Source organism: Limulus polyphemus, unplaced genomic scaffold, assembly GCF_000517525.1.
Source record: "Limulus polyphemus unplaced genomic scaffold, Limulus_polyphemus-2.1.2 Scaffold1186, whole genome shotgun sequence".
Classification (NCBI taxonomy): domain Eukaryota; kingdom Metazoa; phylum Arthropoda; class Merostomata; order Xiphosura; family Limulidae; genus Limulus; species Limulus polyphemus.
Window position 1 is genome coordinate 186,861 of NW_013666796.1, and position 17,132 is coordinate 203,992.

The 17,132-nt window shown below is 33.9% G+C and overlaps 1 protein-coding gene and 1 pseudogene across 1 annotated transcript in view; one reads left to right on the top strand and one right to left on the bottom strand.

Annotated features, from left to right (window-relative positions):
- Positions 1-5,733, bottom strand: part of LOC106462506 (receptor-type tyrosine-protein phosphatase R-like) — a 65,102-nt gene extending 59,369 nt beyond the window's left edge. The window contains exon 1 of the mRNA XM_022389791.1: positions 5,391-5,733. Within this exon, the coding sequence (XP_022245499.1) occupies positions 5,391-5,733 (343 nt within the window). The remainder of the gene's footprint in view (positions 1-5,390) is intronic.
- On the top strand, positions 1,979-9,447 carry LOC106462508 (annotated as a pseudogene).
- The last annotated feature ends 7,685 nt before the right edge of the window (positions 9,448-17,132 follow it).

The window sequence follows — 17,132 nt, forward strand, 5'->3', positions numbered from 1 at the left end:
CTCGAACCTTCGTGAATTATCGGGAGACTATAAGATTGGGGGTAGTCTGGTATATATAAGATGGTCACAACGTAACAGTGTAAGGAGTAATTGAACTGCAGTCAGAGAGTATTGTTGAAGTTGAGCACTTGAGACGTTCGTTGTTATGGCGTTTGTTATAGCGCGACTGTTGAAATTAAGTGTATTGTAAAGTTGTATTCGGAAAGAATAAACCAGTTTTATTAAGAAAGGACTTGTGTCGCTAAAGTTTCGTCGGAACGAAGTTACGGAAAATCAACTAACGAACGGAGACGTAACAGTACTTACTTTGCCTGCCCCCCAGTGGCACAGCGGTATGTCTGCGGACTTACAACGCTAGTATCCGGGTTTCGATACCCGTGGTGGGCAGAGCACAGATAGCCCATTGTGTAGCTTTGTGCTTAATTACAAACAAACTTACTTTGCCAAAACGGCTTCATTATTTTGTAAGAAAATTTTAACACCTTTTTTCGAAACGCTAATTGACTTCCATTTTGCTTGGATCCCCTGTTTTACCATGTATCCTTTAGACAGTGATCAAGTTGCTTGTAAACTTGCAAACAGCTTGGTAATTTTATGTAAGAAAAGTCCCCTATCCCCCAAGTTACTATACATGTTACAACTATACAATAATAGGCCATCGACGTCACAAGGCAAGGTCTGTTGATAGAATAGTGGAAGCCATTGTTTTGAACTTCTCTATTTTCGCACATGACCAGCACGCCAGACATATCATTAAGAGCTGCCCTATGAATTACCCAACAAGTATACTAGGTGATAAGGTTAACGATTAGGGAATGTTAGTTTTAGAGTAATTCAATGTTGTGTACGTCCTATTTGTTTGAAACTTGTAACTAAGTAACGAATCTTGTATTGGAACTTAAATAATAATAAAAACACGCATTCGTATACTAAATTACAGATAAATTTAGTTACAATATCTACGTACGAAACAAAATAATACCAAAAATGCTAAAGTTACTGTAATTAAATATTTTAACACCAGGAATGGCTAGAAGTAATGTTGCAATTATAAAATTATTATGCAGTTTTGTAACATTAGTAAACGATTGTAACATTAAAATGTAAGCTCGTGTGATCTTTTGTGAATTTGTGACTTCATTTGTTTGTCCCCCAATTTCTCCCATTTTGGAAAAAGCAGAACCAAACTTGGCAAGAGGACTGGGGATGGCTCGTGTTATTATTATCTATATTGCGTAGTCCCATATCAAAGAGGTGCTAAAATGCACTCTGAAGGTCATCTGGACATGATGGGAACGAAATGGTATGTTTTCAGAGACGCTGTACACACACATGACATCGGACTTTCTGTTTTAGACCCCCCCTCTCAGGATTCCGGGGGCGCTATGCTTGAAACTGTGGCCGTACCCTCATTGACAAGCTTGATAGACAAACGAGGCACACGTGCTCAGATACTATGGGTAGGTGTCCTAGAGGGGTTTGGTTTCGGCTAAATGGAAGTAATTGGGGGATAATTTAGGAGTTTGGACAATACACTGGTGCCTCTGTTAATCATAAGGGGCCTTTGAACCCCGCAGCATAGAGCATGTATTTATATACAAGTTATAAAACCAGGTTAAAAACACTACTCCACCCAATTGAATCATGAATTTCTAAAGGTAATGTTTAACTAAACTATTGTTTTATGAGGAGCAATATCACTAACATTTGTGAGGGTTTTTATTGGAATTATTAGCTCTTAAAACTACGATATGTCAAAGTAACAAGATATTACTCATAACTTAATTTGTAGATAAAAGAAACCATCAGCAATTTCGTATGAAGTTTCACCATCACATTCTGTATATTTGCAGACATACAGATATATATATATACGTATACATATATATATCAATTGTAAATTAAGGCGGTTTCACTTCAGGATGAATATGTATAAGAAAACAATGAGTAAGAAGGGATCCACATATATTTGAATTATATGACGTCATTCCCATTTCACTTTAAGGCTTGCTGAACTTGCAGACTGGGCTTAGTAATTGTAAGTTTTAGTAATTTTTACAAATTACTTCATAGTTTGGATTACTCAGTGCGACTAAGGTCTGACAATTTTTGCATAATGAAGAGTTATGTATATAATGAAACTTAAACTAAGCGCATATAATTGGTTCATTTTGGGAAAGTCGAGATTTAAGTGTAACATTAACTTAACCCTAACCTGTTCTGTAGTGTTACTGTTATACTATAGTACACAAAATTACAAGTATTCAAAGTCTTATTAAGTTAGTCCTTTATTAACTTATTCAAAATTATTCTTTAGTAATAAGTATTTATTGCAAAACAAGCCAGAAAGTATCAAATAACATGTGTTTACCTATGGAAAATGTAAAGCATTTAATGAATTGGGAAAACCATGATCATGATGGGCTAAGGACAACGTGCTTCTTGTTCGTCAAAGTTATGTTAATTTTAACTGACACTGGGTGAGTCACTGAAGTATAAATTATTTAATATAAATTTAAAAACATAAAAATAATAAACTTTATAAGTATAAAAAACAAGCATGGAAATGAGAAGTTCCAGCTACAGATGGAAATTTGGAAAGAACACACTGAAATGATTAATATGGTTACATTTTACAATACTGGCTGCTACTGTAGAAACGTGTGTACTGAGAAACCAGTAAATAACTTATTGTATTAATCAACGTTTAAGTGGCATGTGATGGCAATCAGTCATTTGTTTTCCTTTTTTTAGTCACAGTTATACAGAAGTCCTGTTTGTGTTACTAGGTTAGCAACTTAAAGATGTAAAATATTGTTAGACTGTTACTTTTCCATGTTTAGTTAAAAAGAGTGAGCTATTGAGCAACCAACATTTTCTTTGAGCAAATAAATAATATTGAATATTAACATGCTCTAAACATTATTAAAACAATCAGGATTTTTTTTAAGGAGGGGACTTACTTTCAATCCACAAAAACGAAAGACCTCTACAAACATACAAGTGTAGTTGATAAGAAAATAATATGTTATAGATTAAAATACTTATAGCTTTAAAAGTTGTCATATAATACAATGAGATAATATTGTTATTTATAGGTTTTATGCCTCAATTTATTGATTTTATTTTATTATATATCATGCAGGAAAATTTGATACACAGGAGTTCTAGAATATGAGTTGTGTTTTTTTAAATTGATACTAAGGATATAATTATAAAATGAAAAAAAAATCAGTCCCCTCAGTACTTGAATATGGCATGTGAGCACATTTTCCCACAGAATTTTTGGTTTGATTCACAATTCCATAAATGGAGTGCAGTTGTGTAATTTAATTTTGTTTGCAAGCAATTTATAAAATTAAAGTTAGAAATGCAATGATAAATTTAGTTCGAAGTCTTAATTATTTTATTCTGTCACATTTGTATAAAATATTATCTTCCAGGTACATGCAGTTTTAAAATGAAGATAAATTTTGGAATTTATACATTATTAACTTAATGTAGATGGGTGGAATTTTTAACTTAATCTCTTTATAATAGCTATTTATTTTCACACTGATGTGCGAGTCAGTTGTTACAGTATAGAGAGTGTTGAAATAAGGTTATACAAAAACAAATTAAAATACATTTATCACACAGTGAAAACAAAAACTTGAGACATATATTACGATCAACTGTTTGTTGTTGCTCCCTGTTGTATAATTGTTTTCGTGAGTTACAGTTACAAAGTGTTTAAATTGTAACAAGTCACACAAATGGTGAAAAGCATGAATGAGATGCTAAGGAATAGAGCAATTTTTATGAAAGGATTTTTAGTATATAAAATTATCTAATAAAATCAAAACACATGCTTTTTCTGTTGGTTAATAACATGTCCATCAGATAAGAACACATGGTTTAGTAAGCTGCTTTGAAAGGTATGGAGTGATGGAAGGGGGCTTCTTTGGTGGGTTTGACAAATTTAATGATATCTCAACAAATTGAAACGATATGAGGTTAAATTTTTATATGTTTGCTTGTTTTAATATGTAGTGTGTGTTTCTAATTGGTTGGGCACTGAAAGGCATGTTAGGGAAGATGTTAGATGTACAACAGAATAATTCTGAGCAAAGATGCATCATGTGGCACAGACAAGTTGAGGATTTTTTTGATATTTCCTTTTGATATTAAAAAATTGAAACTTAGATAATATAAAAATTTGGCTTGTAAACTATGTTTAATACCAAGTTACATTTATAATAGAGTTTTTCATTAAATTTTGAATGTAATTCTGTAAAACATTATGACATGTGCCTTTTTAACCCAAATGAATTTCATAGGATTAGACCAAATTTGGAAATTTGTCACATTGTTACTGTACATATCGCCATGTTTGGTCATACTCTTTCTTATGACCATGCATCTTGACAATAGGCCTGCAGTGAGATTCTATTGTCTTCCAATGCCATTAAGTATGAGAGATATTCCTATCTTTGAAACTCAAAATCCCTGATCTGAACACATTTTTAAGATCTAGGTGTATTTCCAGTTTTCTCCAAAGAGGGCTGATACTTACCATTCCCAAAAGAGATCAGTTTTTGGTGGCATCATGCTACTTACGATATGCCAAACAGTGTCAAAATGTATTTGTGATAGTCATCATTCCACCTTAACTTTTGGCTTTTTTTTATTATTTGACTTACTGACTTACATATTAAAGATAGTTTTAACATAATGTGCTTAACCCGATTTCTAGCATAAGTGAAAATTTCAGTATATGCTGGGCTTGTAGTCAGATTGTAGAAAAATATCCGTGCTTATTAAAATGTAATAATTCTTCAGTGGGATTTCCTTGCATTGTGAAAATTTGATGTAGAATAAACATATTACATATAAAAGGTAGTAAATACTTTACAATTTCATGTTTAATCTGTATATTAAAAACAATATACTAATACATTTTCAATGATAATCATTTATCAGTCCATTCACTAATATAAGAAGTGACTGATATAGTACATAACATACAAAATGTAACAGCTCGTTATAATTTTTCATACCATTTATCAAAATAGTTATGGGTTTACAGTATATTTCTTATGTGATTGGTATGATAACAACTCTAGAAAATTTGCAATAAATAAAATTTGTGAAAGTGAATACTGTATCATCTTCTTTTTTTTTATCTATAGAAGTGAAAATGAGACCAATAGGAATTCTAATGTGCCAGTGTTTTACATGTATAATTATACGTTTGAATGCAAATTGGTCTTCATTTTAATTTTTTAATAGCAAACTGGAAACTGCTGCCTTTCACATAAATCTTGCTTTATTTAAAAAATTAATCTCAACACATCCCACCACATGATTGTAAGTCAGCTCTGAGTTCCAATCCTCTTTCCTACACCCACCTGATGGCTGGGTTTTGGACTGAAGTTGACTTGTAGATGATATGATCTTTTTTCCTACCCCAACATGGTTATCAGTTTCCAGTGGCAGGGTTTTGGTTTGTAGTTGAGTTACTGATGGTATGATCCTCATCCTACCCCCACGTGGACATTGGTTTCCAGTGGGTTTTGGATGCATTTGACTTGCTATGTATGGTCCATCATGCTCTAGCCACTCTACACCTTGGAGCACATCCTTTTTCCTCTCATCCACATTACGGTCATCGAAAACATTATGATTCAAAATCAGGTGATTCAGATCCCTATCCAACCATTGTTCTCTTTCTTTTGGTTGTGCTCCTCCCATTTTCTGACCATGTCTGCATCACCTCTTTCCACACTGGGCAAAGAGTATACCTGGTACAGAAGTGGTGCAGTCTCCCAAGTATGTTCCTCTAATGTGAGGATTTCCTCTTTTTAGAGGGTTCTTTGGTCACTTTCAAAGAATGTTTCTTTCTTTCCCCTCACATTGGTCCCTCCACCTATTCAATGTGGGATACTAGCTATTTATGTGAGAAGAGGTAATGTACTGTATTGGAAGTTAGAATTTTCCTATGCTGTAAATTCGTTTCTTATAGGTACTTATATCTTCCCACCATTCCTCCCCACTGAAAACCGGTGCTTCCATTTTCTCTCGAAAATCAAGGTGATAGTTCAGTAGAATCAAATAGTGAGTCACATGCATCAGGAGGGTGTGTTGCACTCCTGATGGTGGAGGACTACTGCATGATGATTTATATGCGAGATGCAGTTAAACCATATTGATTGTAGGGTACGTGGGAGTTCAAGGCTTGTAGCATCAGAAATATTTTACATGTAGAGGGCAGCACTGTGGGTGGAGGTAAGTACCTGTCAGAAATGCATTTTCAGTAAAGGAAAAATTATAACTTCCCATTGTCTGATTATCCAATTGTGGGTCATGACCCATGGGTTAAGAAACACTGCTTTAGAATGTTCTGGAAATGTAGATTTATAACCTTCTTCTTTCCTAGAAAAGGTTACATCATAGATCTGAAACGAAATGGGGTGCATATTCACCCCGGGTGGTATAATTGAATATAAACAGGAATCAAAACATTATAATGCAAAATACATGGAGTTGGAATGATACAGATTTCTGGTTGAAAAAGGTTATAATAATGAGTGAAGATGCTGTGAGTTACAGCTTCTCTAGCTCAACCTGTTCTGAATAATATAGAATTGGATTATAATTGGGTGCAAATTCATCCCCAGGTAGAAATAATTACTGAAGCTGGTTTACACTTTTACTTAATTCCCAGTTCTTGAAGCAACTTGCAATAATATTTATCCCTAGTTGTATGAATGAAAAAATGATGGAATTTAAAAAGAACAGTGCTTGCTCTGTGGCAATAGTACAGAAATACTTTTATTAGATATTTGACATACCACATGTAATTTTTTAGTGCAGTATTTATAGGGTGGAAAAGTGATCTTTGCATACAATTTCAGAAACTAGTAAAGAGCTGAAAGTAAAACTTACACTAGTTACAAAAATGTGTAAAACACAAAATTCACATCTATTTAATGTTTCACATATATATATTTGTTGAGTTTTAAACGACAGTTGTACTTATAACTAAAGGAAACGGTTGTTAAATATATAATAAATCAAGTGTTGTTGCCTCTTAAATCGACACTAGGATAAACACAAAATTTCTTCCAGATTTTAAAGTATGAAACAGTCTTCTGTTTTGGGGCTCATTGATGGAACCTCTTCGTCAACAGCCGTGGAACATGTAGTGCATAGCTTTTAGATTGAAAAACTTTCTCATCATTATATGTATATTGAAAGAATGCTTTTGAATTTGAAGACATCAATAAAGAAATCCAATGTTGATTTATTATAGAGTATACTTCATATAATTATACAATTGTGTATATAGATGAGATATTTTACATATCACATGTTGTAATATGTAGTCTGTTTTTTGTTGTATTAGTTATTGTGTTTATTAATAGTTTATTTATAAGGTATCAGTATTTAGTTTGGAGGGAAAGGTGATATTGTAACTGATTAACCATCACAAAAGTTTTTGATGTAATATTAAGTAAGTAAATATTGGTTCTAAAAGCAAGAAACCATCAATATTCAATTAAACCATTTGTTATTGATAAAATTTTAGTGTATAAAATAACTTACCCACTTAACAAATATTTGATAACATTCAGTTTTTGTCATACTTAATGTTTCAGTTGTTGGTTGTAAACCATTGTTTTATGTAATGACTTGTTTGACCTCCACTCATTGCTTATATTATTAAAACATTTTTTCTTTGACTCTTTTACAGCAAGTAAGGCATCTTTATGTTTTTTTTATTTTTTTTATTTTTTCCTCTACAAGTGTGTCTCCGAGGGAGAATCAACTTTGTGGAGTTTTACTCACTCGAAAGAAATCAACCATGGAAGGAGATAACCAGGAAACAAGAACCAATCTCATTATTAACTATCTACCACAAACATTGACAGACGATGAGTTTCGCAGTCTTTTTCAGACTATAGGATCGATCAAAACTTGCAAAATTGTTCGCCACAAAAGTACAGGCTATAGTTATGGTTTTGGATTTGTTGACTATAACACTCCAGTGGATGCAGCAAGGGCTATCCAGACCCTGAACGGTTTTCAGATGCAGAACAAGAAAATCAAAGTTGCTTATGCTCGCCCCAGTGGTGATGAAATAAAGAATGCTAATTTGTATGTTCGAGGAATTCCAACCACTGCTACTCAAGAAGATATAGAACTAATTTTTGGTAAATATGGACAAATTATTCAGTGCAGGATCCTGAAAGATGATGTCACAAAGAAAAGTAAAGGAATTGCTTTTGTTTTGTATGATCTTCGAGAAGAAGCAGAGGAAGCAATAAATAACCTTAATGGCCAAGTTCTGCCTGGAGGAAGTATGCCTTTAAACATAAAATTTGCAGAGGACAATGCCAAAAAGGTACAAGCTACGGGCCCTACGATGATGTTGCAGCGTTTTGCATCTCCATTTCGGGGTGCATATGGAGGTGGAGGACCAATGAGACAAGGTGGTTTCCAAAACCGCTATCGTTACAATCCCATGATGTACGGTATGGCTTCAACAACAATTGGTGAACCAGGGTACATTCTTTTTGTTTATAACATTGGTACAGAAACAGATGAGAAGTCCTTGTGGCAACTGTTTTCAACATATGGCACTGTTCAGAAAGTGAATGTTATCAGAGAAGCAGCTACAGGTATCAGTAAAGGCTATGGTTTTGTAACAATGTTAAACTATGAAGATGCTGTTTTGGCTATTGAATCCTTAAATGGCTTTCTTTATGCAGGAAAGCCATTGCAAGTATCTTTCAAAACTCAAAAATAATGACAACTTGACAAAAAAAAATTTTTTTTTTCTTTCATTGTGGAAGTGCACATACACATTAAGAATGGTTTCTGGACATTTAACATGTCATTATGCAGATATTATCCAACTTATAGACCTTAGTGTTAACGATTCAACTCATTTGTTTCGAGATGCTGTATTTAAACTATCAGTGTATGGTAACAAGTTTTTCTTTTATGGAAAATTAAATTTTTTTTCTCGTATTTGTTTTTCTTTTTTTTTTTCTGATCCTGTGAACAAATTTTGGTATCAAAAATTTAGGTAAATATTTTTTAGAGCTATGTTTATAACTGAATTTTTTTTAAACTTTGCATTTGAAATGCAGCACTGCATTTTCAGTTAAAAGTTGTGTGACAAAAAACTGATACTTGTTTTAGTTTTTAAATATTCCAGTTTTGGAACAGATGATAGTAATAATACATGTAATTACAACATTTCAAACAGATTTTTGTTTTGTGTTATTGTGTAATTATTTTGTCTAGCAGACAAAAAAAAGGAAAGAATCTGGATGCTAATGAAATTGAACATTTTGCCAACGGCGTTGAATTAGAAGACGAATATGTGGAGTTGTATTTTAAGTTGAACTTTGTAATACATAGGAAACATTTGTTGTAAATAAATATCATGTATTATCATTCAGATATAATTTTGAAGACTTAGTGCTCTACTAGAAAAATTTGAAGAATTTGCTCTTATATTTTACAAATACAGCAACATTTTTTCAGTAAAAAGATTATATTCTTTGGGAGAAAAAAAACCCTTAAATCGACATTGCTATGTAATGGATTTTTCTACTAGGTTTTTGAGAATTTTCTCAGGATTATTGAGAACTAAAACATTGTGATTTATTAGAAATTCAAATGATTACAAATTCAATAATCTTTTCAATCCCACAGAACATATTGTTGAAGTTCTATAACTTTTGAATATTAATATACATAATTTATCTCCAATTAATCATAATCCTGCTGTAATTAGGCTTAGAGTGTAGTTATACATAACAACTTCATTTGGTCGAGTTAAAGGATCTCATAATATTTGTACTGGATTACTTGAACACTATGTCTGTACAACATCTGGAGACTTAACTAGTCACTTACAGACTGATTATGTAGGAGTTACGGTCTCTTTAAGATCAAGACTATTCTTAAATGCTGATAAGCTCATACTTTCAAACACTATTGGTTGAAGTTGTCCTCTGTTGTGTTTTCTATATCATTCTCAATTAGAGTAGGTTAAAATTTTTAATATTTATTTAGATATTGTATATATATATATATGTGTGTGTGTGTGTGTGTGTGTGTACAAAGAATAATTTTAAATATTCAAATTACAAGAAACAAATAAAAAATCATAAACTTTTGCAAAATCACTGGTACTTTAGGACAAAAATACAGTTTTAAACACAGTAGTGTTATCTTGAGATAGATGTGTATTGAATCCAAGAGTGAAATACTGCCAGTACTCACTTATACTGATTACCGGAACTTATTTTTTAGGTTAGACCAGTACTGGGACTTATTTGAGCTGCTTTTTCGTTTTCTATATTTACACTTGAATTTTTTTTTCTTTTTCAAAAACAGGTTCACTTCACCCAGCCGAGTACCTCTATATTTTTTTTAGAATTTCACCCCTGATGGAATCCGTATTTTCCACCTTCCTTTTTGGGGTCATTTTTTGTCATCCGCTAATAAACTCAAAGTCCCAGAGGTCTCTCTTCACTGGACAGCACACCTTTCTTCTGTGTAATCAGGTGTTGTACCCTTCAGTACGTGTTATGTGCAAAGGTCATTTTTCATTTATAATTATAGTTTCAAGGTGTATTTGGACTTGCTGTTCATTGTTTAATGCACTTTTTTTATTTTGTTGTACATATCTTTATATTTGTTTGCACTTTAGGGTTCCACCCAGTGCTTGTATAGTAACAAAGTTTGTACTTTCGTATGTATAAAGTTGTATTTCAGTTATGCAGATTTGGTCCTTTGTCTATGGTTGTTCCTTGTACAGGTATTCCTTCTGTAATACATATATTCCTAAAGACTCAGATACGAAGAATGGATTTTCATTATTGTGGTTATATTACACACCTAAGTTGGAAAAGCAATGAGATTTTTCTAATATAATCAAAGTGTGCAAAATCATGCTTGACTGTAAATATTTTGTTTAATTATTCTGTTATAAATTTTTCAACAAATTTTGCAAAAAAAAACAAACAAACTTCAGACATATCATTTATAAAGTTTGGAGATGGCTTGAATGGGTAATGAAAGAAGCTTTATCACAAATATACAACATTTCGACAAGTGTTTTTCATCATCAGGTACCTAATGATGAAAAAAGCTTGTTGAAACATTGTACATTTGTGATAAACCATCTCCAAACTTTATTTTCTAGAAAGTAGGTTCCTCAGCAAATTTGAAGACATCATTAGTTCACCACTATTCACTATTGTTTTCTATCAGAATAGATGATGACTTTTGGTAATGAAGCAGACAAAAACATAAGTTTGAAATGCTATTTAGTCACACTTCTGATTTAAAAAATTGGATGTGAACATTTTTAGAAAATTAACCTGTAAACAAGCATGAGTTCAATCACTTTTAGGTCTAAAAATCATGATTATTTTACCAGCTTGGGTATTTAACATTAGTGCAATATGTTTCTGTTACTAATTACAAATGATATTTTAAATTTACTAGTAGCTGCCTTAGGTCAAACCTAGTTGACTAGTTATAATTTTGAATAAAAGGTCTCTTGAGCAGTGGCTTGCGACAGAAAAAGGTTAGGTCTGAAATGCTTTTTTTTTTTTTCCAGATCTTTGTTTTGAAATCTTTAATGGATTCATTGGAGGGTGTTGAGAATAAAACAGGTTCCTATAAACTAAACCTTTGTCTGTTAGAAATTACATTATCTGCCATTTCCATTGGTTTTTTTTGCTTCTGCAACATTCTTTATATCATCTTGGTTCACGTAATTTTTGGATATCCAACACTTTTCATTACTGATTTTTCCCCTATTTTACCAACTGATCACTTTTATGCAGTCACATGCTATTGAATTGGTCTTCCATTAAAAGATCACTATGAAATTACAACTTTGGACCTGATAGTTTGTTTTTATTGGGAATTCGAATCTCTCCTTTGGATTTTTTGGAGGTAGTTTGAGGCCATGACTGTAGCTTGAAACTGAAAAGTGTCGGACTTTTGTGACCTCGCACTTCTCGCTCTCCTTCCCTGCACCTTTTAGACCTTTTGCTGCTTCCACTTTTTCCTTTTATTTTGAGGTAGAACTGGGTAATTAGTGGATCTAACTTAATCCATTAATTGTCAGGCCCATTAATCGATTGTTCTCACCCGAGACTAACCTTTGTATTTTCAGGTGGTTTGAGGTTTTTTAAAGACATTTTGGATATGGTAATTTAAGCCCTCTCACAGACATAATTATTCTTGTTCAGTGCTGCCCTTTATATGCAAAACTTTTTTTCAATGTGTTTCAAGTGCTTATTGCATGTAAATTATCATGCAACAACCCTCCACCAATAGGAGTGCAACACACCTTTCTGATGCTTGTTGTGACTCCCTCTATTCGATTCTTCTGAACTAGCACTTCTCATTTGGCAGTGCTATTGTCATGACGTTTTTATTTGTACTCTCTTTTTTTATCCACATTTTTTTAATTTCAAATGAAGTGGAAATATTGTTGTTTTTTTTCCCCACTTCACTTTAACAATTGTAAATGATCACTTACCTTTATCGTTCTTCAGATTGTTGGGGGTTTTCACCGAAGTTTTTTTCCACTTCAACAATAATCTCATTTACTTACAGCTTCAGGTAGCGGTACTCAACAGAGGTATTGTTGGCTTTCATACATCAAGAAATTGATCGTTATATGAGTTGACCTTCGTCAGACCTCTAGTTTGTGGGCCCACACATTTTGACTATGGTCTGCCGACTTTGGACAGATAAGCTGTTATACTGTTACAGATTTTGAATAGTTTTTCATCTTAATATTATTATTTGTGTTCAATAACTGAAGTTTAGTTAGATTTGTAAACACTTATTGTAAGGTTAGAGTTTTCAATTAGAGCTTAGCGGTATCCTTTGTACTACAATGTTAGATTAGACTTAACAAGTGTCTGTTATTTTAGTCTTACCTGTCATTCATTTTACTGGTGAATCATAAATTAGGTTAATTATATTGTTTTTTCTTCAACAAATACCTTCTAATAAATTTTTTATTGTCAATACGCACGTACTTAATTTTACAATATATATATGGACCATTTCATTTTTTTGTAATTATTTATATTTTATACTTCTTACAATTAATTGGTTTGTGTGGACCATATGGGCCAGGGTCTACCCAATCTTCTCTTAATATTGCTTGCTTTCCTCCTGCTGGACTTGTTTGGGATGATGTAGATTTTGACATTTTTCCTCCACCTGATTATGACTTGTTTCCCAGACCTCTCCTGCGGAGTCTGCTAGGCCTATTTCAGCCTTTTTTTTTTCAGAAATGTTTCCCGGTAATTTTTTCCACTCCTTCTCGAGAATTGTGGTTCATGCTGGGCTCATTCATCTGTTTTAAGAGTGGGTGCTTGCATGCCTTGCCCTTCATGGGCCCAGCTTACCATAAGCCAGATTGTTTTTTGTTTTCTTGATTCTCTACACTTAGAATCTCTGTTGCCTGTATGGGGAGTGGACCCTGATAATCCTACCTTTTTATCCCTCACCAAGTTTTCCACCTAATTCTTGTGGATTTTCATGGGATACCTTCCCACTCCATATCTCCATGTTGGGGTAACTGCCATCTTCAGCTCTTTCCCTACACACATGGCTTCTTTGCTTTTTGGATGTGACATTGTCTTGTACCAAGTTCATTTACTGTCCACTTCTACTCGGGACTTATGGCCAGCTCTTTTTTTCCACTGGTCCATTTCCTGGGTTGTTATTCCTGTGACTTTAATGTCGCGTGGGATATCTGTGATACTCCATTAGATTTTTTTTTTTTTTGGTTGCTCATTTGTCTCATTCTGAGCCATTGCATTCTTTATTCATTTTCCATGTTGGGAACCTTCCCCTCATTTACCTATCCTACCTCTAAGGGTTCCTCCATTAATCGTGTGTTGTACATTGTAGGTAGTTTTCCATTGAGCACTGTGACTACATCTCGTATGTATGTCTCCCATTATCTGCTTCGGGTAGCTGTTTCTTCCTCGTCAAGGTACCATCTTCCACCTGTCGCCATCATTCACTCTTTAGTGAGAGCATGATTGGGTAAGTTACCTCTTCTTTTTGAGGGGATATCCCTTTTTTTTTCTTTGAGGATTTCACTCTATGGTGAGTGATACCTGTCCAGGTATACTTAAACTAGTCAACTCCGCACTGTAAGGCCATGATGACTTCACAATTATAACTTCCATGGCCACTAAACAAAAACAGTTGAGATGGAGTATTCCACAAGATTGCTTGTAGGTTTTTCCATGTGATATATTTGCTTCATTAATAAGCCTGTTCCAGACTTTACTCACCCACAGACTTCATGGGTAAAGCAGAAAGGGAAAGCTGCTCATCCCTGCCATTCTTAGATGTAATAAATCAGAAGTGTTCTGCTTCTCAAAATAAGGTTTTCATGGTTACCCATTGCAATGTCTCCAGTGTTGATGCTCCTCCAGACTCTCCATCGCATTTTCTACCCCTTTTTTCTTCCAGTGGAGAACAGGAGTCCTTACCACTCTCCAGTTCCAAGCTGCTGGGTTGGTGGACCATGAAGATATCCTCCTAAATATGATAGTAATATGTAATACAAAAAATGATGAATCCATTCAGTGAAGAGTAGGTCAGTGGTGTCCTGCTGGTGTAGATAATGCAATGTCCTCTAATCTGATGCTCCATCTCTGAACAGGTCTATCCGAGGGGATGTTCTAGATTTGGAGTGAGCCATCAAAATTGCAGTTCACCCCTTTGATTGGGATCCCTTATCCTACCCCCACATGGATGTCAGTTCCCAGTGGCTTGATTTTGGATTCAGAGCAGGACCAATCAACATAAGTTCTCACACATGTATTACTAGTGTCTCTGTTCCTTCACTCAATTGGCTTCACGATCACTCCTGACTTGTGCGAGGATGATACTGCACTGGGAGTGGTTCCTGTCTGATTGGTTTTCAGTGGGATGTTGCACAATACAGGGATATCTTGATTATTCTGATCATTCAGATATCAGGTTCCTGGATCAGTAATTTATTATCACTTTGCTCACATGTGCCCTGTTCACAGATCAGTGGGCATAATATCTCCCTCCCATCTGCTGAACTTGAGGTGAAGATAGTATGATCGTCTTTCCTACCCTCACATGAATGTTGGTTCCCGGTGGCTGGGTTTTTGGATTGTAGTTGACTTACCGATGGTATGAACCTCATTTTACCCCCACATGGATGTCAGTTCCCAGTGGCTGAGTTTTGGATGGAGCTGAACTTGTCATGTATGGTCTGTCATGCCCTAGACACTCTACACCTTGGAACACATCCTTTTACTCTTGAAGTTCCCTTATCACGTGGTTCAGATCCCTATCTAAACATTGTTCTCTCCCTTTTGGATGTTCTCCTCTTTTTGTGCCCATGTTTGCAACACCTTTTTCCACACTGGGCATAGAGTATACCTGGTACAGATGTGGTGTGGTCTCCCATGTAGGATTTTCTACTGCAAGGATCTCCATTTTCAGGTGCTCTTTGAACACTTTCGAAAGGTGCTTTTTTCTTTCCCTCCACCTGTTATATGTGGGATTCTAGCTATATCTAGGTAATGCACCATATTGGACATTATAATTTTCCTATAATGAAAATTTATTTCTAATATGTACCTCCGCTCACAATTCCCACCTTTCCTCCCCACTGAAAACCAGTGCTTCCATTTTCTGCTAAAACTTGAAGTGATAGTTTGGTAGAATCGAATAGAGGGAGTCACGTGCGTCAGGAGGGTTGTCGCATGATAATTTACATGCGAGACTCAGTTGAACCATACTGATCATGGAATATGTGGGAGCTCAAGGCTTGTGGCATGCAAAAAATATTTTGCATATAGAGGGCAGCACTGAACAAGAATAGCTGTATCTGTAAAAGGAGATAAGTACCTATTGGAAATACATTTTCAGTATAGGAAAATTATAACTTTGAGCTACCCTTCATTTAATATGATATACATCTTCAGGCACAACAACTTAAGATTAAGCTACATTTTTCAGTCATAAACAGTTGTCTTGAAGATACAGTTCCAGAGGTATCTCTACAAACTTTTCACAAGACTATTCCATTGAAATTATATAAATAATTCTTTGTGCTATGTAATTATCATTGTTGTTCATGTGATAAATCTACTCAAGATTCTTGTCACTGTGTGTGAGAGAGAGAATATGTAATCTTGTGAAAAAAAACTCCTGCTGATCCTTAAAAAAAAAATGTGTACCCTATTTAGCAAGAAAACTTATGATGACTCTTTGCAGAGATTTAAACATTAAAATCACAGTAATAGGACAAAATATATAATTACATACTTGTGGAATTTTTTTCTAATTCCATTATCTGAATGACTTAAAAAAAATAACCTTTATATGTATAAAATGCATCATAAGGTTTTAAAGTCAGAAGATCTTTCTATAACTGGAAGTTTAGAAAGAACACATTAAAATAATTAATATATTTACATTTTATAGTATAGGTTGAAAGAAAAGCATGCTGTTGACAATGAGACTTTTCGATTTTCCTTTCTAGTACTTTCCATCTACCTAGAACTAGTCCTAATTAAACAGAAATGCTATTTGTTTAAATGCATTAATGACTAAAGGTTTTAAAAGACTTTCAGTTCTGTTCAGTAGGAATATTCATTCATATAGATCCAGGCCCTGACTTTTGAAAGACACACGATGGCTATAAACAGCCCCTGCCAAACAATACATGGGGGCTATTAGTGAACTCATGCCGTATCTCTATTCTTTGTTTACAAAATTGGACAATAAAAGTTAATTTGTGTTGACTGAATTGTACTGTTTTTCTGTTAAGTAAACCTGTGATCATATTTCAAGGACAAAGTGAGGGTAAGAGGCAAATGTAAGGCCTGGTACATTAATTTCACGAATAAACAAAGTAACAATCAATAGAATTTTTATATCCAATAAAATTTGAAAAAAATTTAATATTATAATCTCCTTAAAGTCTGGCACATAACATCCTGACTAGAATCATTAGATAATTACTCTTTTGTAACTTACAGACAGAAGTAAGATGGTATTTAAATTTTTTACTCGGAAATAAAACATCAGTTTTG